The sequence below is a fragment of the Chrysoperla carnea genome, chromosome 3 (assembly GCF_905475395.1).
Source record: "Chrysoperla carnea chromosome 3, inChrCarn1.1, whole genome shotgun sequence".
In the NCBI taxonomy this organism is placed as follows: domain Eukaryota; kingdom Metazoa; phylum Arthropoda; class Insecta; order Neuroptera; family Chrysopidae; genus Chrysoperla; species Chrysoperla carnea.
This window is the reverse complement of record NC_058339.1, coordinates 63,022,768-63,044,617: the sequence shown is the minus strand read 5'-3', so window position 1 is coordinate 63,044,617 and position 21,850 is coordinate 63,022,768. Positions and strand designations below refer to the sequence as shown.

The 21,850-nt window shown below is 28.3% G+C and overlaps 3 protein-coding genes and 1 non-coding gene across 5 annotated transcripts; 1 reads left to right on the top strand and 3 right to left on the bottom strand.

Annotated features, from left to right (window-relative positions):
• Positions 1-81: 81 nt before the first annotated feature.
• LOC123296170 (DNA repair protein XRCC1) lies at positions 82-5,196 on the bottom strand. The gene is made up of 6 exons (XM_044877631.1): positions 5,087-5,196; positions 4,824-5,021; positions 2,794-3,139; positions 1,678-2,239; positions 928-1,482; positions 82-250 (listed from the first exon to the last, which is right to left on the bottom strand). Exons 1-6 carry the CDS (start codon positions 5,135-5,137, stop codon positions 82-84), a joined length of 1,881 nt encoding a protein of 626 aa, XP_044733566.1. The 5' UTR covers positions 5,138-5,196.
• Trnap-ugg lies at positions 2,491-2,562 on the bottom strand. Its single transcript has one exon. It is a non-coding gene; the product is annotated as a tRNA-Pro (tRNA).
• A 571-nt stretch (positions 5,197-5,767) lies between the features above and the next one.
• LOC123294517 (26S proteasome non-ATPase regulatory subunit 8-like) lies at positions 5,768-8,170 on the bottom strand. The gene is made up of 5 exons (XM_044875572.1): positions 8,043-8,170; positions 7,751-7,958; positions 7,284-7,649; positions 7,030-7,215; positions 5,768-5,966 (listed from the first exon to the last, which is right to left on the bottom strand). The coding sequence occupies exons 2-5, from the start codon at positions 7,949-7,951 to the stop codon at positions 5,832-5,834; spliced, it is 888 nt and encodes a 295-aa protein (XP_044731507.1). The 5' UTR covers positions 7,952-7,958; positions 8,043-8,170; the 3' UTR covers positions 5,768-5,831.
• A 1,422-nt stretch (positions 8,171-9,592) lies between these two features.
• LOC123294515 (microcephalin) lies at positions 9,593-21,166 on the top strand. 2 transcript variants are annotated; one of them, XM_044875570.1, is made up of 9 exons: positions 9,593-10,032; positions 10,486-10,857; positions 11,702-11,875; positions 12,001-12,050; positions 15,670-15,753; positions 16,686-17,149; positions 17,484-19,480; positions 20,579-20,656; positions 20,815-21,166. In XM_044875570.1, the coding sequence occupies exons 1-9, from the start codon at positions 9,685-9,687 to the stop codon at positions 21,127-21,129; spliced, it is 3,882 nt and encodes a 1,293-aa protein (XP_044731505.1). In that variant the 5' UTR covers positions 9,593-9,684; the 3' UTR covers positions 21,130-21,166. The 2 variants fall into 2 exon arrangements, with proteins under 2 accessions (XP_044731505.1, XP_044731506.1); XM_044875571.1 differs by lacking the exon at positions 9,593-10,032 and adding an exon at positions 10,325-10,418.
• Positions 21,167-21,850: the final 684 nt, after the last annotated feature.

The window sequence follows — 21,850 nt, the reverse complement described above, 5'->3', positions numbered from 1 at the left end:
TATTATTATAAAAAAATATATTTAAAACATAATTTTAAGAATAAACATTTTTTACAAAATACAAAAAATTCATTATTTTATTTATAAAAGAAAATGGTCGACATCAAGTAATTCTTTTGTATCATTACATTCCCATATCCACGCAGGACGTACTGATTTTATTGAAGTATTATCTTCAATTAATTGATTTTTTAAATCTTCATCTTCTATTATCAAATATTCTGCGTCTTCTAACTCATTTGTTATGACCCTGTTAACAAGAATTATTTTTAAGAAAGGCATCGGGATAAATAAAATTGCATTAAGTATTTTAAGGCTACATAATTATAAATTTTTGTGTACTTATTAAGGATATTTAAATACAATAAAAATTTGAAGACAATTCTGTAATTCGAAATAAAATTACACAAGTCTGAAATAAATTCTAGAAAAAAAACTTACTGAACATTGATGAATTTGTTCCCAATTTAAAAAAAAAAAAAAAAACAAAACAAAATTATTGGCCGTTTCATTGTTGAGTTATAAAATAATACGTAAAGTTAATAAATTTTATTGTTGAATGGAAACGACTACAGTTAGAGAATTGGAGGTTGAAGAGAAATACATAAAATAACAGAATTGAAAACAACATTTCGTAGACTATTGAATGAGATTTTGAGTGGTACCGTATTGTTAGTAAAAATAACACATTATTTGACGAAAAGTATGTATACTCTTACCGTGCATATAAACCAAAACTTTTTTACAACATGGTTGGAAGATAACTGAATGAATACGGGACGAGAATAATAAGGAGGTACATTTCTAAATTCTAACAAAAATAATTTATACTTTCAAATTATTATTTCATAGAAATCCAAATTGTGTTTATTTTTTTAATTTAATAACACACGTCGTCGCATATAGTTAAATAATTAAACTACTTACCCTCCATATGCAAAAATATATCGCTTTAATTCAGAAATGACATTATCTGGTAAATTATTTGCAATGAAAAATTTCATATTTGAAAATATTTCTGGTAAGGGCTTCAACTCAACATTTTCTGAATGTTCTATTTCATCTTCAATGTCTGTATCGTTGTTGTAAACATCATTCTCGTTTGATTTCTTTTCCTCATTTTCATTTGTTTCCATTTCTAATTTTTCATCTTCCTCATGATTGGTATCATTTACATTATCTTTTAATTGTTGTGCTGCCTGAATCCTTTCGATTTCATCTTCAGTATCCGAATCAGATGAAACTACGTATCGTTTTTTGTTGGATGTTGAAGATGAGTCTTTGGTATCATCATTTTCATCAAGCAGTTCATCCAATATTTCTTCTTCGCTGTCCGATTGTATTTGTTCTCGGTTATCTAGTGCATATCTACGCCATGGAATTCGTTTTCTTTGATTGTAACACTCGGTTATCCAATCACATTTAACAATTTTCCCACGACCTCGAACTTCATTATATTTTGGGGTATTTTTAAAAGCGCACCTATAAAAATATTTGTATAATTTTTAGCAACAAGTAAGTAGGTCAATCAATAAGTAGTTTTTATTTGGCAAAGGGCATAGTAATAGTCTCATAAAACAAAAAATATTACAGTGAAATTACAAAAAGGGTATTAAATCCCTTTTTACAGCCCACTATAATAATTTTATTGTTAAACCCAAAAACAAATGAACTTACACTAAGTGGGTACAATCATCATTCCAATCTGGTTTATATTTCGCACCCATTTTGATAGCCATATCCCGTAAATTTGCTCTTTGTGGATTTTGATATCCTGACATAACAAACACTACACCTTGAAGTAGTTGTCTAAATGGTTTTGTTTTAATTTTCTTTACTTTTTTAGCAGGAATATTTTCGACTTTCGGAGAACTTTTTCGCTTTTTGCTTGAAGAATCATTTGCGTTCAATTTTTCTTTACTAGTTGACGGTGTGGTTGCACTAACATTTGAATCTTTTTTATTTGGTTTTTCATCTGTGGTGCCATTTACTTGTTTCTTATCATGATAATTTTTCATAACTTTATCTACTTTTTGACTTGGTTCATCATCTTCATCATTATATAGAATATCTTTACGATTACGATTTATTACTTTTGGTGTAGATTGTGAGGAACTTGGTGTAGACGAAGGCGATGCATTTGCTGGTTTCTTAATTTTATCATTTTTGACAGATGATAAATGACCTTCATTTTTTGATATTTGTGATGGTAGTGATGCTTTTCTAATTTCAGCAGCAGCTAACAGAATTGCAAATTAAAAACCAAAAATTTGTATAGATTAAATTTTAAATCTTATTATAAAATGCAATTTAAACAATAAAAATAAATTAGAGTAAATTATAATAACACCTATAGCTCGGAAAAGGTTTCTTTCCGGATGCATTTAAAACATCCGGTATACCAAAATAATTCTAACGACTTATTTTAAAAAGGAGTATAAGAGAAATATTTTAAAACATCGTACTAACTTTTTAAATTAAAAAAATTCTGGGCTCAACCGGGATTTGAACCCGGGACCTCTCGCACCCAAAGCGAGAATCATACCCCTAGACCATTGAGCCGACATGTAAAGCAATTCTAAAAAGAACATACAGTGAGTTAAAACGCAAAGTTTAAAACATTTAAAGTTGTACATATCAAATGTGTTTTTTTTTATAGCAAGCCTATAAATTTACATTTATTACTTGTGAAAATTATTGGAAAAATTCTGCGTTTTTTTCACAAGCCTCCGAAAGCAAAGTTTTTAATTGCACCACAAGCTTAAAATTGGTGATTTAATAAATCTAAATTACCTGATACTGTAGTAGAACTAGAATTAACATCACCAGTTTTAATTTTATTAAAAATTGAACCGGGCGTAATAGTATCTTTCGTTGCTTCTGTTTTAATCTTGAACTTTCCAAATGTTATTTCATTAACAGATGTATTTGTAGATATCGCAGAATGAAGTGTAATGAATGAAAGGCCATATTGTACATGACGATTAAAAGGCTGTGTACAAATTAATTTTACACGATCCCAACGTTCTTCACATACAGGTTTACAAAAATCTTCAGTTTTAAACATTCGTATTCGATTTATATTTTCTGATTGTCTTGAATCTAATGGTGTCATAAACGATGACATCATCAGTAAAACCTAAAAAAAGTAAAGTTAGTCTAACTTTTTATATATTAATCGATTTATTTAAGTTCTATGCATAAACAGCATAAATAGATTTAGAAAAATAATGATTTTACTACGGAAATACTAAAGATAAATTAATAAAACAGTATCTACGAAAATGAATTATCAGAAAATTAACAAAATAGTAGTTCTTACTACAATTTTTGTCTTCAAGTGATAGTTTTTATCACGAACGAAGTTAGAGGAGTTTATATCACGGGCGAAATAATTGTTCCACAAGAGGAGAAGGAGAAGGGAGTTACAACTTTTTTGATTTTCTATAGTAATCAGAAGAGTAATTTTGTTCGATATATCGATATATGTACAATCAAAACACGATCAAACAAACATTTGACCAAATACATTTTCGCCTGCGATATGTGCTTTTCTTTCTCTGTTCACTAAGGTTTCACAAATATAAACAACTATACTATATATTTATACGGCTAAAATATTATCATTATTTTTTTGCAAATTTCTTATTAATAAAAATTAATATGAAAATATAAAATATGAAATATAATACTTTGAAAACATTTTAAGATGGTTGACAAAAAAGATTTAGGTTTGAGTTCTATTGGTCGGGTATTACAGAACATCATTACCGGATGCGATCCCCCTACTGCTTAACACGAGAGTAAATGGTTGATGGGTTTCCCCACTGGTCCATTCATTTTTCGTTAGTCAACCTGCACACTTTGGACTCCTCCGAAGTATCCATATTGATGCTAAACATAGTGCGGATACACAGCCGACATGATCGCAACTGTAACAGGATTCCTGACCTCATACCATCCGCTAAATCTGACCTCCAAATAGCTAGATTACAGGAGCTTGCTACACTCCCAGTCGTTAAACATATCATATCTTTATAATATAAAGAATGAAAAGTCCGGCTAATATTTAAATTTTCCTTCAATAATTATATTAGGTTATTAAAATTAAATAGTTTATTAAAAAAATAATTATTGCTATAAAAAAAGAAATAATTTCAATATTTCGAATTTAATATTGTTAAAATATAGGTAATTATTTCCAGAAACGCAGAAGAAGTAAACATAAATCAAATTTATTCAATTTGCATCAATAGAATTAAACCTTTTGAGATTATAATAAAAAAATTGGAATGTCGAGACTTAGGTTGCGATTTGAACATTATTATGATTTTTATAATATATTTTAGGGTGAGATCACTTTCCCTCAAATAAAATTTTTATGTTAATCAGATACCTGAGCTTTTCTGCATATGTATCAAGTTTGGGTTCTTTTACTTTTGATATATCTGAAAAAATTCTCATAAAGTGGCCAATCTATCCGTTTTTATCAACTTTGCTGTCAGTTTTTTTTATCATTGATATAAAAAATCGATTATATTATCGTACTTACGTAGATATTTTATTTTTGGTAATGGATCAACTAATTGAAAGTCTGTCCTAGTCAAAGACCTGTGAGATTGAGAACTTCTTCGCTAACGAATAATAAGAGCTGTAAATTTTATTTTGAAAATGTACAGCTGGGGAATTTCATTTTTGAAACTTGTAAAAATGCTGTAGGATTTTTTTTTTTTTTTTTTTGATGAATCTGATCTCTTGTTTAAATCTCAAAACCACGAAAAATCTATACTACGTGCTTGAAGCATACGACATAAAAAAATAACCTTATAGTCATCATCATTAAATCCAGTTCGCCCAACATGAACTTCCACAAAGGCTGAATGCTCATTTCCAATATCGATTCCTGTAATCACTGTTAGCTCTGCTAATTGGAGTATAACCGTACAATTTTGTTCACCCGCTGTTTTGCATTTCCATTTTTTGTTTGAATCAGTGTTTAAAATATTCTCAGCTGTATGCAACTATAAAAATAACAAAATATCTCATAATCTGAGGAGAAAAAATTTTAATTGTTAAATAATATTACCTTATCTTCACTGCTCACGCTTATCACGCGTTCAATTTTTATTCTGGGCATTATTGTTTTTAAATTTAACAAATTTTTGGGTATTTCGCGGTTTTTCAAATCACGTTAACTTTGACATTTCTATAATGACATAAATCGTAGTAAGCTGCTGACTTCTGGTGTTGAATATTAAAAACAATTATAAAAGATCCCGCTAAGATTTATCCTTTAGAGGAAAGTGGTTTTACCAAATGAATTATTACAAACTTACTTATTTAAATTTCATTAAAAAGGTAAGAAGACTTTAAGGGACTTACAGAAGCTTATAGGATCGTAAACATGAGAAAATAGAGCGCAATGAAATATCGACGAACAATCGAGTGTACAGTTGCTCGATGTTACGATGTCTATTCTTAAGAAAACTATGACAACGTAGAATAGATCGCTTTTCTTTGTTAGAAAATTGTATCGGAAAAAAGATTATCTCTAATAATTATTTAAATGATAAAATAGTAATTTAATAAAAATCAATGGTGACTAAAGTCCAATAAAAAAAAGAATAGTTTAAAATTTTCAATATTTTTATTATAAATTCCGTATATACAGTTTATTTATTGTTATTATTGTTGAAAATATTGTTAAAGAATTGAATTGTTAGCTTAATAAACTTTCAAATAAAATCAAGAATAACTAATTCTAAATCCATTCAAAATTCATTCACAAAAAAAAAATAGGTTTAATTCCAAAAGAAGATTTCATTAATAAATTAAACGATCATTTCTAATTCTCGAGCGTATGCTAATGCTTGTTCAGCTAGTTCAACAGATGGTATTGGCTCATCAATTTTCTTTACTTCTGGCTGGAAATGGAATCCATTATCATCACCTATTCTCCAATTTTTCTGTAAAAAAAATCATTGAAATTCAATTTTAATTTAAAATGAAAACAAAATTATTGAAAATAAAAGGAACATTAGGCAATTAATTCAGTCAAATTAAAAATTGAACGCTACATCAATCAAATAAGGATATTTTATGATAAGTTTGTAATATAAAGGCAATGTTAAAACTAACTTTTCGACCTCCGCAGAGGACCGGATAATTTTCAATTTCAGTTTTGTTAATTTTGACACGGAAGGACTTATTTTTCATCAAAGATTGTGCAATAATTTAAGGCCAGAACAACGGTTTCTATAGTACCAATAGTTTTGGAGATACAGTTTTTCAAAATTTTGTCAATTTTTCAAGTTAAACATTACAAGCAACCAAAATTTCATTATTTTCAGTACCATTCAAGTTTCTGACCTAATATATCATTTGGCACTCTTAGGATCTTAGAGGACTCCTAAGTGAGTTCCCTCAACCAAATGTGCCAACTGATAGGAAGAGAAAATGTTTCCAAGGAAATACTAGGTCTTGATAAACCTTGAATGGTACTGAAAATGATGAAATTTTGCTACATTGCTAAATTATAATCATGTAACTTGAAAAAATTGTCCTGCCCTCAAATTGTTGCTTGTCTTTTTATTACAAACTGCATATCAAAAAAACCAAAAATACCTCCGATGAGGCGTTTAGGGTGTTTTAACTGAATTAGATTAGATGAGTTTTTTCGAAATATCCTCAGAATCCTTACCCAATCGTAAAAATGAACCAGGTTTTTTCTATTTTTTATATTAAAATCTATACCATAATTCGTCAAATTCCGAAACAAAAATATTTTTTAGATTTATTCTGATTTGGGTAAAAATCATTTTCAAATGATCAAAAAAATACAATAAATGATTTCATTTGACGATTGAAAGTGCTGTTTTTTAATTGTCGCTAAAAATCTTTAAACATAGCGAGATATCCCGAAAAAAAAGTAAACAAAAATTCCAGTTTCGGTAAGAAAAACTAACTAAAAATTGTCATTTTTCGGTCAAATTTTCCTTCTTTATCAATTATTAGATAAATCTAGTTTACCTTATTTCCATATTCTAAAATTGTTTGTTGGTTATTCAAATAAAGCATTCTAGCGGCTTCAGTAAATGATATTTTCTCATAGGCTTTTTCCAAACACACTGCAATTTCACCGCGAATTGTATCCAATAATATATCCATAAAAAAGTTGTAGCTTTGTGCTGGAACATTTCCTTTGGCCAAAAATATCTACAAAAATAAACTTTTACTTAAAAAATATGTTCAATTTTACAATACCAATTATTTACTAAACAAACCTTATTATAGCTTCCTTCCATTAAATACTGTTCCAAAGACAATGGATGTCGAATATAAATATCTTGAAGTTTTTCAACTGGTAATAATTCTAATTCAGAATGAAATTCTGCCACACGATTTTGTGATAATAAGAATAATAAATTTAATCCTAATAATTGATATTTATAAGGGGATTCTGGAATTTCGCCTTTGTAATCATAATAATAACATTTCAATTGAGACATGTAACGTTCAAAGCAAGGTATATCTCCTTTGGCGACACTCCATTGCACTCCAATTTCCAAAACATCGCGAGCAATTAATAATTCTTCTTTAGATGCTTTTGTATTTGATGTTGGTAAAAATATTAAATGGGTTAATGCAATCTGTAAACAAATATACAATTTTGAGGTTTGAAAAAATGCCGAGTCATTCGTATAAAAAATGGAAACAAAAAACAATATTATAAAACAAATTATTAATTTACCTTAAGATTATCTAGCAATTCACCACATTTATCTAAATTTGGTGTTTTTTTACTCCATTCTGCTTTTAAAAGTTTATATTGTGCGAGAGCATTGTTCATTGCAGCCATGTTGGATGACGATTTTGCTAAACTATGACGTTGAGGTTTTTTCAATGTTGATGAATCTGAAGGGGATGGTCGACGAATTCCAATTTTTTCCATTGTTTAACTTTGAAACGAGCGAAACAATTATATTATTAATAATTCTAGTGATATTAATCAAGAACTTTATTTTAATTCTATTACGAGCTACCACTTATTAATTTAGATAAGTTTTCCAAACACAATAATGAATATTTTTCAATGTTTTAATATTTTTTATGTTTTAAAAAATAACTTTTCAATATTCGCCCGTTTTATTCGGTCTCAATAAACAATTTTGTTAAAAAACAAATTAGTATCGATCATATTTTCTAATTTAATTGTTGTGTTACTCGACCAAATTGAGAAGGTAAATCGATCGGAATAATTCAATTATACAGAATGTAACAAAAAATTGTGCTACATAATAGACCTTTTCATCATGTCATAAGCGCAAGTGCAGAGTTTATTTTTTCGTACTGACAGCAATAAGTAGGACTAAGATAGATGATATTTGTTATTCATTTTATCACATTGGTTATAAATCATTTAGTACGAAACAAATGTGAATCGTGATTTTAAAATGAAAAGCCCTATTTGAAAAAGATTTCGGAAGATTTATATTTTTTAGCATCATAGTAATCACACATAAAAAACGTAAATAAATTAACCAATCACATGGCCTTATATGTTTATAAGTTTATTAGCTGGACTCTTTATTTTTGGACAAGTACAAGGCCTTTCACCACATTTCATTTCATCCGTTAACTTTTTAAAATAACTAAATTACTCTTGCAAATATAGTTATTTGGTCCTTGGTGGTGTTGTTATAACATTGCACTAATGTTAATATTGGTAACTAAGTAAAAAATTAGAATGCAAGGTATTCTAATTCCCTAGCTAGATATTAAACAAAGAGCTAGATAGTTAGGTCAATAAAATTTTGTGTTTGGACCGCCAAAAGGCGGTAGACAGGAAGTTAAAATAAACATTTTAGCAGTAAATAATTAGCTTTTTTCCACTGAAGATTAAAAAAAGATCATCTAGATGGCAGAATATATTTGTACCCCCCCCCTAGTGTTGCCATCTAGCGGATCTTTTTTTTAATCTTCTGAGTAAAAAGGCTAATTAAAGCATTATAATTTTTAAATAATACTAATAAATATTTTTAACTGAATACATAAGACAAATTATAAACATTATCATATTATCATTAAATCTGGACATACAATAATAAATAATTCTAGACCTTTTTAATCTTCAGAGGAAAAAGGCTAATTGCAAATAATGGCTGAAACAGAGACTCAAATTCAAATATTTTGTATTTTAGAAATTTTTTTGCAAATGCCAAATATTTATTTTATAGTTTAACGAAAAACTGATCGATTTGACAATGCTTTTAATGAATAATTTTCATGATATATTCTAATTTTGGTCGACTAGTAATCATTAGTTATTTTGTTTACATTTTAAAAAGCTTCATGATTATATTATTTACAATTGTTTTACAATATAATAAAAATTGACTTTATACCTTTATACAGTATAATATATTTATTATACAAATAAATAATATAAATAATAAAATCACAAATAAAATAAAAAAATATCTTTGAGTTGCTCTTTCTGAAATATAAATATGCGTAATTAATAAGAACCGAGGTTATTCCGTTGAACTAAACTTATTGTGTAACGGTTGACATTCAAACAAATTATAAATTTCTTGGTATAACTATTTTAGTTTTAGTATATCCTAGTTTGTAAAACAAAAAACCAAATTTGTAATGGTAATATATAGTTAAATACACGAAAAAATGGATGGAATTTCCGAATGTTCAACTCCAATAAGTTCTATTAGTGGATATAATAATAAAATATCACATATATTGGACGAAAGAAATTCAGACACAAGCGTTGATAGATCAGAAGTAAACAGTCCAGCTGCTACATTATTAAAGTCATATTTACGCGATTCGCAACGATTTACCAACAATGTCTCACCTGCTGTTTCGAAACTTAACGAAAGTATCCAAGGAATGCAAAATGCTGCAGCGTGTAGTGAACTATGTGCTACACCTAAATCTGTGAACGTAATCAGGAAAAAACGTTTCGATGTTTCATCACCGTCTGCAATATTACGGGAACGTAATCCTTTTCCGAAGGTATTTATTCAACTTACTCTGTTTTTTCTTGAAATTTTAAGAAATTATTTACGTGGCATTCTTTTTATATAAATTACGTATGGAAATTTGACACACTTATAAACAAGTATTAATAGGACAATAACTCGAAGGTATGACATTGGTGACGTCAAAATTCCAAATGTGATTAGTTTATCTACCAGATAATGCGTAATTGCGTAATATTACATGAGGTAATATCTATTTATAGAATTTAAAAAGATTAAATCAAACATTTCAAAAACGACCAATAAAATTAAGATATCTTTGAAGCCGTGATTTGACAATGGAATTTTGATATTTCTCAAAAATTACCAAGAATAAAATTTAAAAGGCGCCCTACAGTTTTCCCGTAAAAAAATGCGCATGTAAATTCGTGATATTAAAAGAAATTAATATTTCGAAAGTATAATAAATAGAACTACTTATTTACAGGAAGTATTTGATGATGTATGGGCAGAAGAAGAAGAACTTCCACCACCTGTACCATTTAATGAACTCCTGAAAGGACTTCATATGTTTGCAGAAGTTCGGGATAAAGAAGACAATAGATCTGCGGGTATTAAACAATTGTTACGAAATATGGGAGCAACTGTACATGACACACTAGATAAAGGAGTAACGCATGTAATTTTTCGAGAAGGACAACTTAGTACTTATAAAAAAGCTAAGAAACAAAATTGCCATTTGTTGTCCATGTTATGGTTACATGCAGTACGAAATACTGGCCGTAGAGTCCCTGAACAAAATTATCCAGCTTTAAATTTAGATTTATATGAATCACCAGTGGCTAACAAGAAATTTCGTGTTAGTTTTTTTTATTTTTATTTTTTTAAATTTAATTTTTTGTTGTTAGGCGATGTTTATGAAATTTTGAGTGTTAATGCAAAAAATTACAAACTAGGCATTTTTTTATTTGTGTTTATTATTATTATTATTATTATTATTACGAGACAAGAAACTAGTTGAAAAATCAAAATTACTGCCATGGGAAAATGAAAAAATTCGTAAATTTTTTCTACAATAAGATTTAAAAGTAAAAGCAGGCTAGGTTTAGGAGCATGACACATTTAATTTTATTAAATAGGAAATTTGAGAGGCATTTTTCAGGGTGGTGAATAATAATTTTTTCTTCAACACATATTTTTATAGCACTTCTCTTTAAAAAGACAGGAAAATTTTTAAACGCAAAGTTTAAAATTAATAAATGTTTGTTGAGGACGATATTTAAATAAGTATCAAAAAGAAAGGATTTGATTCAAGGGTGTTTTTCATCCGAAACTCCGGAAATTGAAATTTTTTAGGTATCGAATGGTGGCACCCAGTTCTTTCGAGTTCTATTTCAAAATTTTACGGGGATCTCTAAAAGAGGAATCCTCGGCTATGAAACTCAGACCTAGGAGAACTATTCTCACCTTAAAATACTCAAAAAGCTGATCTAAATACAGATTGAGGGCGTTATTTAGTATGTCATAGTATGCGAATTTCCACTGTAAAAAATTTTCAGTATTGATTACTTATCCTTTTAAGTAGGACATTAATTCTTAAGACACATTGTATTCGTAAACCAACACTTCTCATAAACATCACATGTTTGATTAATAATTATTTAATAATACTAAAAATATTTATTTATATTTTTAATTTTTAGAAAATAAAATCAATGCAACCTGATTATGAGAATGTAAGAGAAGATTATCATAGAAAACGGTTAGAAAAGGTGTTTAAACAAAAGTTAGCTGGAATATCTTCAACCAATGGATCTGATTCCGATGATATAATTTCAACAACGTCAACATCGAAGTCTCGTAAACGAAAAAGTGATGTAAGTTAGTTGTACCATTTTAAAATGAATCCTAAAGTTTTCTGTCATCATGTACATATTTTTTGGGAGACTAACCTCCACAAATTATTGATCTATGTTTGTCTACATTAATTCTTTTTTTTTAGATATTACCTGACAAAAAAATAAACAACAGTAAACGTCGGCGTACTATAATGTAAGTTTTATAATTCGATAAAGTATTTTATTTATTTTTTTTCATAAACGATTGTACTAATCTCGTATTTAAAATGAATTTCATTCTGTTATCATTATTGTTTGTTACGTTTATTTAATTGCAATGTATTCGTTGGGTGCATCGCAAGTGTCGCCATCGGTGATGGTAGAAAAAAGCATTTTATTGTTTTATTATGTTGATATATGTGTACATATTTTTTGTTGTGACATAAGTGATTAAATTAGATAAATTGAAAATTTACAATTAGATGTAAAATATAAATGCATGTATTAGTTGTATCAATCAGTACATTAAAGAGGCAATTTTCGAAAGTCTTTGAGAAACAGCTCGAATTTTGATTAATCTTTTTTTAAAGTTTTTTATTTATATTATTAAAATTAGAAACTTTTCAAGTGGGAGAAATATTTGTTTGAACAATATGTATCCATTTTATCTAGCATTTTTTTTTTTGCTGCTATTTTTTGAAGATTGTTAATTGAAAATTTATATAGATCATATACAAGAGCTGGTGACATAGAATATATACTCAATCAAAGTATTAAAGAAAAATTGAATGATTAATTTTTTGATCCTCTTCTTCTTAAAATAAACGAATATTTTTTAAATACGTAAAGAATCTTATTTAAGTTTATAAATAATGTTTTTAAATAATTAAGGAAAAATTTTAATTAAGTTATTATTATTATTCGTACTTATTACCTGAAAGAATTTGGTGATCAGGTACAGAGATAAAGCATAACTATAGCAACTCTCTCCTGACGAAAAAACTTCGAAGAAATCAATTTCTGTCAGATAAAAAGAAGATACATAAACTGTTTGTTACGATACGATGCAATTTGCGTTGGGATAGTAACCTCGGAAATAGCTTTTACAATTCGATACTTTTCTACAAGAGTTGTTTCTTTCAATGATTAACCGTATTTACAATAAATATTCTAGATATTCTTGGATAGACATTTCCCCGAATAAACTTGAATTTCCTTTTATATATCGTATTTTTTATTATTATTATGATAAAAAATAATAAATAATTATATCGAATTTGAATTTGCTTCTTTTTTATATTTTATGATATCTACAAAATTAACACCTTCGTTATTTTTGAAGTTATACACACACCTTTTTTTCATCATGAGAGAGGTGCTAATATGTGCGTCATACAAATTTTGCGAAAATTATATTAACAGCAACCGCTCGAAAAAATAAGTACACTTTTGATTTGTCTCAAAATCACGAATTAATTTTATATGTATAACTATTAATTGCCTTAAACATGACATTAGCTTCTTTTCTTTTTACACTGAATCCAATTTTTAAGTTTCATTTGAATTGAGTTATAGCTTCATTCTCATTGAAGCTTTATTTAAAATTTTTTTTTGTTTCTCCTTATATTGATGTTAGGCCCTATAGGGTGCTTATTAGATTTTAAACGCTTATTTTGATTGGATTGCTACTTAGATTGTTTTGAAGTAAAGCTTCATTTTCATTTCACTAAGTTAAAAATAATGTCATAGAAAATAATAGAGACGCGTTTTTCACAAAGCGACATAAAAAAATAATTTTTTTAGTTCATAGATGGTTGTTTTTATACAAATTGTTTGATAAATCATTTGGGATCCTAAATCAATGAGTATGCGAGAGTTCATGTGAAATGTAAAATACGTAATTTTACACACACACATACATGCATACGCTATTGGACTTCTAGCTGTACCGCTATTGAAGTTATTGAAGTAATGAGTAAGAATTTTATAATAATAAACAAAGTATCTTTCTTATACACATTGCTTAATGTATATGTGCATACTCATTGATTTAGCATTCCAAATGATTTATTAAACAATTTGTACATTGGCCTGATGGTAAAGTATTAAAGTGAAATAGCAAAGTAGTTTAATCCGTAAATTTTCAGGTCAATTTCAATACCTTATGTATCGTTTTCTGAAAATTCGTTGATGTTATCGTGTGCAGCTCTAAAAAAGGTGTCTATAACCGCAAAAGAAAAACCAAAATGGCTTTTTTTTGTTGCATTGTTTTGTATAAATGCTCATCAAATGAACATTTACATTAACTGAATATTTATTTCATACTGAAAATAATCTAGGATTTAGAGTAAAAGAAAAGAAGCTATTATTTTTATTATGAAACACATAAACGCTTTTTACAATCAAGATTATCATAATTTTATTGTAATTATTATTTTAAGCAAATTAAAAATTTAATTTCTCAATTTTGTTTTTTGTTATTTTTTTATTTTTATTTTTTTTAATAAATTGTAAATAATTAAAATTTAGACTTGCATAATACAGGGGATCTCTCTAAACCTTTATACCAAATACAGTACAGCTCAAAATATATCGATTTAACTGAACTTGTCTTGTTACCAAGTTGCTTCGTTTGTGGAATTCGGTGATCCTAAAGTTGAATTTTTGAAATTGGTTTTTGTTACTTAACTCCAAACGTGAAATGATATTTGAATTAGACGAAAAGTGGGACTAAAATTGCCGAGATGTCGATGTTTCGAAAGTTAATTGAAAAATTTTAGATTTATTTTTCGTTTAATTTCTTCAAGTTCTAACACAATTTCTCATTAAAATTTAAAATACAATAAAGTACTATTATCAAATTTGTTTTTTTGCAGCTTTTATTGTTTTATGTTCTTAAAATCTTAATTACATTTAGTACAATCAAATTAGTATTTTATTGTGCAAAAAATTTCTACATCTATGATTCACATTTTGAAGCACTTAAAAACTAGCAACATTTATGACTTTCTCTTTTATAATATCTATTATATTTTTCTTACGATCGTACTAATTTCCATCGTAAATTGGGAATTATAAGAAAATTTGGTTCACCGAGAATCAAAAAGCATTTGAAACTGTCAATTAATTGGAGCTTTTATGTTTGAGTTTTAATTATCCTAGACAATGATTTTTGGTATATATAGGATAAAGAAAATTCAAAAACACAAGAATCGAGCTCATTTGATGACTGGATGAGTAAATCTCAAAGTAGATAATTGTGAATTACTGAGCGGTTTGCGCAACATCTATATTTGAGTTATTTTACCGAGGCCAACATTTAAAAAAACAAAGTTTAAAGCACACAGTTTAAGTGATTTGATCTTTTAATTCTGATTTAAAATAACTTATATTTAGCAAAAATATAAATTCGAATCAATTAAATTGTACTTTTATACTCGAAAACACACTTAGTTGGCCCCGGTAAAATAACTCAAGTATAATATTAATTGCACTGGACTAATGAAAGTCATTACATATTTCTATCATGCATTTGTTATCAGTGCTTAGTTATCCATGAAAACTGTCAAAATTATTCCATTCTCTGTTGTGTTTGTTCTTCCGTTTGTTTTAAGCATAATCCAAATCACATTCTTTTGATCCTAAAATGTATGTATAAAGTCTTCCTCTGCTTATATTAAACTTAATCAAATTTTAAGGCTCCTCAATTAGTGATATTAAGTCTTTGTTATTCTTTAGTATGTGTAGTGGAAAATGTGTTAAAATATAGTAGATTATTAGTTGAACATCCATAATTTAGAGTAAGTATTTCATTGAATTTTCAATAATTCCAGGTCTACCACAACTATGGAATCGGATACTGATGAAAATAAATCCAGAAAGCAAAATAAATCAAACCAAAGGCGTAAAACAGAATTGTAAGATAATCTAATTTAAAACCGTATTTCTTCCAAACTCAATGTTATTATAACGGGCCTAACAAATAACATTGATTTTAGTAAAATTTATAAAAATTACAATGAAGTGAAAAATTAAACTCATGGCGAGAATCAAATCCCGACTATCATGCTATTGCTTACGCGTTTATCAATATATCATGGATAGCCACAGTACAGGCTCCTTTTACATCAGTGATTACTAATAGGTTGGAGTTGGCTGAAACATTCTATGTGGGTGGGTTCGTTATAGATACAGATCTCTTGGCTCTATGTTCCATGAAACGTCTTGGCTTCATTTAAAAGAAAGTTTTCCAGTTCGCGACTTTAATTCGACGAAGATTCTGCATTAGAAAACCTTCTTTCGGCTATTGAGATTATAATCATATCCATCCAAAACTGTTAGGATACAGATATAATATCTTTTGGCCTAGATTTACATATTCTGCCACATGGGCCATGACCCTAGGCGACAAATTGATCGAAAGGTCAAAATATTTTTGCGTACATGTGAATTTGTTCTTAGACATGACGAAAATTGTTGAAAATGTTGAAAAAATTTTATACTTTTGGATTTCGCAAACATATTCTCAATCAAACGTATAATTTTTAAATGCTGATACGCTTTCTGAAATAATGTCGAATTCTAAAGCATATAGCATCGATAAAAAAAATTTTCGTGGTGTAAATTTTCTTTACTCGACTAAGTTAGCTTTCAATTTTTTTTAAATCAATCGCTAGCTTAATTTTGTTCTTAATTCCTTGAATATGTGGGTAATATTTCACAATTTTCTGCTTATGCATGTTGTGAGGCTTCTAGCTTGTGATCCCATACCTTTGTTACCACTGATATAGTTTATCGTTTCTTCGTGTTTTCAACAAATCCTAAATCAATTTTGCACTGTTATTTTCAGTATTTCAAGCTCTTCAATTTTAAGTACGATAGACGATAATAATATATTAAAAGAAAGGAATACGTTAAAAGAAAAAAATGTATTAACAAAGCACACATCATCGGTATTAGAAAATCGTAACGTTGTAGTGAATCAAACTTTAAGACCATCTGCAGTGATTGATTTAGTTCAAGGTAGTCAAGATTTATTTAGCAATCCAATAGAACTGAAACATAAGAAAAATAATGAACAATTGAATGAAAAACAGGATGATGAAGATAATGATTTAACTAAATATTCAGCGAATATTAAAGATCGTAACGTTGTTGTGAATTGTACGTTAACCCCACCTCGCTTCGAAGATGTATTAGATCGTAGTCAAGATATAATTGAAAAGAATATTAAAGAAGAAGTTATTCCTCCACGATCACCATCTATTTCATCAGATACCACAAGTCAGGACAATGATTGTGTTGATAGTCCAGGTAAATAATTTATTGGTTTTATTAATTAATTTGCAAGGTTATAGGCATTTCTACATATGTCCGATCTTTTTCGTATATTTCAACCTATTTTTCTGAAATTATTCGGTGTTCAAAAATAGTCCTTATAATAAAAATAAGAATCCACCCGGTAAACTCTTGTAAACAAAGCATTTGCGGACATATATTCAGTGAACTTTTTTTTATAAAAATAGTCGAAAAATATGCTTATACTTAGGAAACATCCTGTATAAAACCAAAATAGAAAGACATTTTTTAGGAAATATTGCGTAAGTTTGATTTTTAATTTTGAACATTTGTTTTTCATATATTACAGATTTGAGAAAAGTTTTAGATGCTATACAAAATGATAATAGTGGAAGTTTACGGAAAAAGTTATTAAAAGGTTTAGGTATAAAGTGTCCAAGTGATAAGAAAAGGGAATCTATAAAGAAAACTCCTAAAAAAGCCGAGGAAGTATTTTCGTTTGTAACGGTACGACGAAAAACTAATAATTTCAGATTTGAAACTGAAGATGATAATGATATTTCTAGAAATAAAACTGCCTCAACGATATTTGGTGAATCGCCATTAAAACATAGAAATGATAAAATTGAAAAAGAGCCAACAGAAAAACAGTCAACTAGAACACGAACTATTAAAACTCCAAGTCGATATTTGGACGGTATTGAAAACAATGAGGCAAGTTCGGTAATGTCTACGGGAAGAAGAAAAACAATCAACGTAGCTGCACCACAAAGTGTAAGAACGGAAGAAAATGATAAAAAAAATAAACCGACAAAAAGGCGAGCGAGATTATTTCTAGAATCTGACGACGAAAGTGCCATAGAAAAATCTAAAGAAGAAAAAAAATTCTTAGTGAATGATTCTGAAAATGATGAGGATGCGATTAAGGGTTTAAATACAAATGCTTCAAAAATTCTAGAAAAAATAAATACAATTAAAGAAAGTAAGCCAACACGAAGAAAGACACAATTGTTTCAAGAATCTAAGGACAATAGTACCTTAGAAAAATCAAAAGAAGATAAAAATTCCTTAGTGGGTGATTCAGAAAATGACTCAAGAATAGGATTCAAAGAAAATAAGCCAACAAGAAGAAAAACAAAACTGTTTCAAGAATCTACCGCCGATAGTGGCCTAGAAAAATCAAAAAATGATAAATGTTCTTTAGTGAGTGAGTCTGAAAATGATTCAAAAATAAGATTCAAAGAAAATAAGCCAACAAGAAGAAAAACACAACTGTTTCAAGAATCTAAGGTTGATAGTGACCCAGAAGAATCAAAAAATGATAAAAGTTCCTTAGTGAGTGATTCTTTAAATGATTCAAAAATAAAAAAATCAAGGATTAATAATTTAGATAAAAAAATTTCAGATATTCCACGAAAAAAGAACACAATGGAAGAAAATAAATCCACCAAGAGGAGAACGCGATTGCTTAAAGAATATCAGGATGAGAGTGATGTAGATAAATCAAATGAAAAAAATTTAATAAATTCTCCAAGTGATAAATGTGGATTAGAAACTAAACAATCGGCGACTAAGAATCTAGATAAAAAAGTTCGTCAAAAAAGGTATGAAGTTTTGTCTTCCGATGAAGAATCTTTAAAAGACGTAATAAACAAAAGAGTTGCAGCTACAGAACCACGAAGAAAGAGTGCAAAGCGAATAATGATTCCTTTACATTCAAATGAAGCTTCATCGAGCAATGGAAAATTTCCTGACATTCAAGAAGAGGCAGCATCAACAAATCAACAAACAGTATTAAAATCAAAATCTCCTAAACAAAAAACTAAAAAAATTCCAGCTACAGAACCTTCTAAGCGGAAAGATACATCACGTTTAAATTCAACAGTGTCGAGAAAAGTTAAACTTTTTGATCCAACTTTAGACATGGTAGATTCCGATTTATCTCTACCGGAAGTTACAGAAACTGTAGAGAACCCATATGGTTTAGATAATCATGAGTTAGAAAATAAAACACCAAAACGTCGAAAAGTGGATTTAAAAGATGATAAAAACAGGCGAAGCACCTTTTGGTTTCAAACAGCTGAAGAAAGGCAAATGGCTACTCAGACAAAAAAATCCACTCAGAATTTTAAAGCATCACAAAAGAAACTTCCGACAATTGTTTGTACTCGTTTGCATGGTGATCAAATTGATATTTTTAATCAAATTGTTAAAAAATTGGGTGGTTTTGAAATTGAAAATAATGTTTCATCCGCTACAACTCATTTGGTGGTTGGAGAAGCGAGTAGAACATTAAATATGCTAAGAGCCATAATACGTGGTTGTTGGATTGTTAATTACGAATGGGTAAGTAAATGTTGTGGATAATTAATTTTGTAGATTTAAAATGCTGTTTAAATTAAGTTAATCACAATCTGAAGTAAAAAATAAAAAATTAAAGGTAGAAAGTATTTTTTTTGCGGATTCATCACGGATTCATCATTCTATATTTAACTTACTTAAAATTTTTAAATGGCATCGGTTAATAATAACCAGTGTCAAAAAAAAGATTATTTTGTAGGAAATAGTCTATTTTCTTCGAAAAGTGGTGCGACTAGTGGCAATACGATATGTCAACTCTCCCCTGTATATACTAAACCAAATTTATCAAAGGAACATTTTTCAACACAAAATTTTGCCATAATTTCAAATAGCAAAATGTCTGCGAAAAATAATCGAACTATTTATGGTTATTTTCAAGAAAAGTAAAAAAAATTTTGAATGCATTTGTTTAGAAATAATTTTCTTTTATTTTTGTACGCTTTTACATTTCTAATCCTTTCAATCCACAGTACAAACTGGTAGGAGGTAGTATAAATTTTTGAGCAATAGATTTCAAAACTAGAAAGTACAATTTTTTAAGGAAATTTTAGATAACGTTTTTTTATAATGGCTAGGTGAAAAAACGCCTTAAGTATGAAAAAAATCTGTTTTTTAAAATGTATTTTATAGAAACAATATGAAAGGGCTTAAAAGATGAGAGAAAGATAGTTTAAATTTTCGAATGATATGAGAAAAATTTCAGTGCGATGATTATTTCAGAAGATACAGGATTTTAAATCCAGAAGTGTCAATTTTGCTTGGAAAACGAATATCTTGGTCCAAGAAGTTTGTTCGGGAATTTTTTATAGCTCATTTTGTTGAACAAATTTGTTGTAAAATAAATAATTGTTTATACTTTGGCACTCTTCTAAACTTCATATGAAAACGGAAGACATTTCTCAACCTTCCAATACTACGTACAAAGCGGCAAGTTTTGATAAAATTTTTGAGCAACAGATTCCAAAACTAGAATGTACAAGTTTTTATATGAGCTATTGCAGTTTCAAATTCGATTATTTTTCGCAGAGATACAGTTCCTTGGTTGAATAAATTAATAATAATCATTTAAATATTTTTTTTCAGTTATTACAAAGTCTTGAAGCTGGACAATGGTTACAAGAAGAATTATATGAAGTAACAGAATTTTCACCAGCTGTCAAGGTACGGTTTTTTTGTTGTTGAATCAGAATTGGATCGTAAGATAGTGACCTATCTGCGTGCCTTATTTTCTCACTTCTTGTTTTTGAGTCAATACAGGATAAGCAAATTATCGAGACTCTTCTTGATCGTCCTAACAATTGTGACGTTTTATTTTTCAGAAATGTCGAATAGAAAGGCAGACTTTTGGTGAACCATATGCAATGAATTTATTCAATGAATGTGGTAAAATATATATTGGCACACAAACATCACCAAAGAATAGTGATCTAGAACAACTTGTAAAACTCGCTGGCGGTACAGTTGCTACATCACCTAGATTGGCTCGAATTATTGTGGGACAAACGTATTCGAATGCAGATAATGACGTTGTATGCGTAACAGAAAAATGGGTCCTAGAATCAATTTCTCATAAATCTGTTAAAAGTTTTAAACATTTTTTATTGTCAACAAATAATGAGGGCAATAGCTCATGATATATATTTTTGCAAATAAATTGTGATGTTATTTAGAATTCGATAGAAAACATAAAATGAATTTAAATTACCAATTACGTTATTTTAGTGTAAATAATTACTTTTTAATAAGTTTTTAACAATGTCTCGCAAATTCTAGCAATATAAAATATAACAACTATGTACTCGTAAATTGAATAAATTGTGTATTATTTAAATCCCTAATAAATAATAGTTTGAAAAAACTAAAAAAACAGGCTTTTGTAACTATTTGAACTAAAAAATAGAAAATAATTTCTATAAGTTAAAAAAAAATCATTTTCTCGTAAGAAATCGTGGGGTGCTAGATTTCAATTATTGTAAATACTTTATTGGCAGATATTGGTAAAAATAAAGTCATTATAAAATATTTTGAAAAGCACACCACGCTTTTTTACCGTAAAAGGATTTTTTTTAAAATCAATTTTTTTGCACTTATAGAAATTAATTCCTACTTTTTAGTTCAGTTAGTTACTATATCGTTTACTTTTAGTTTTTTAAACAATTTTTATTTTCTACTTTTTAATTCAGCTAAGTTTTTGTTAAAAAATGTTAACCCTGAAGATCTTGATCAGGTCGATCAGTTCCTTGATAAGCGTGCGAATTCTCAATTATATCCGACTTTTTGAAGTGGATTAAAATCACGTTAGAAAATTTCGTTACATAGATACATACCAAGCTAATAAGAGCGTAATAAAAATGA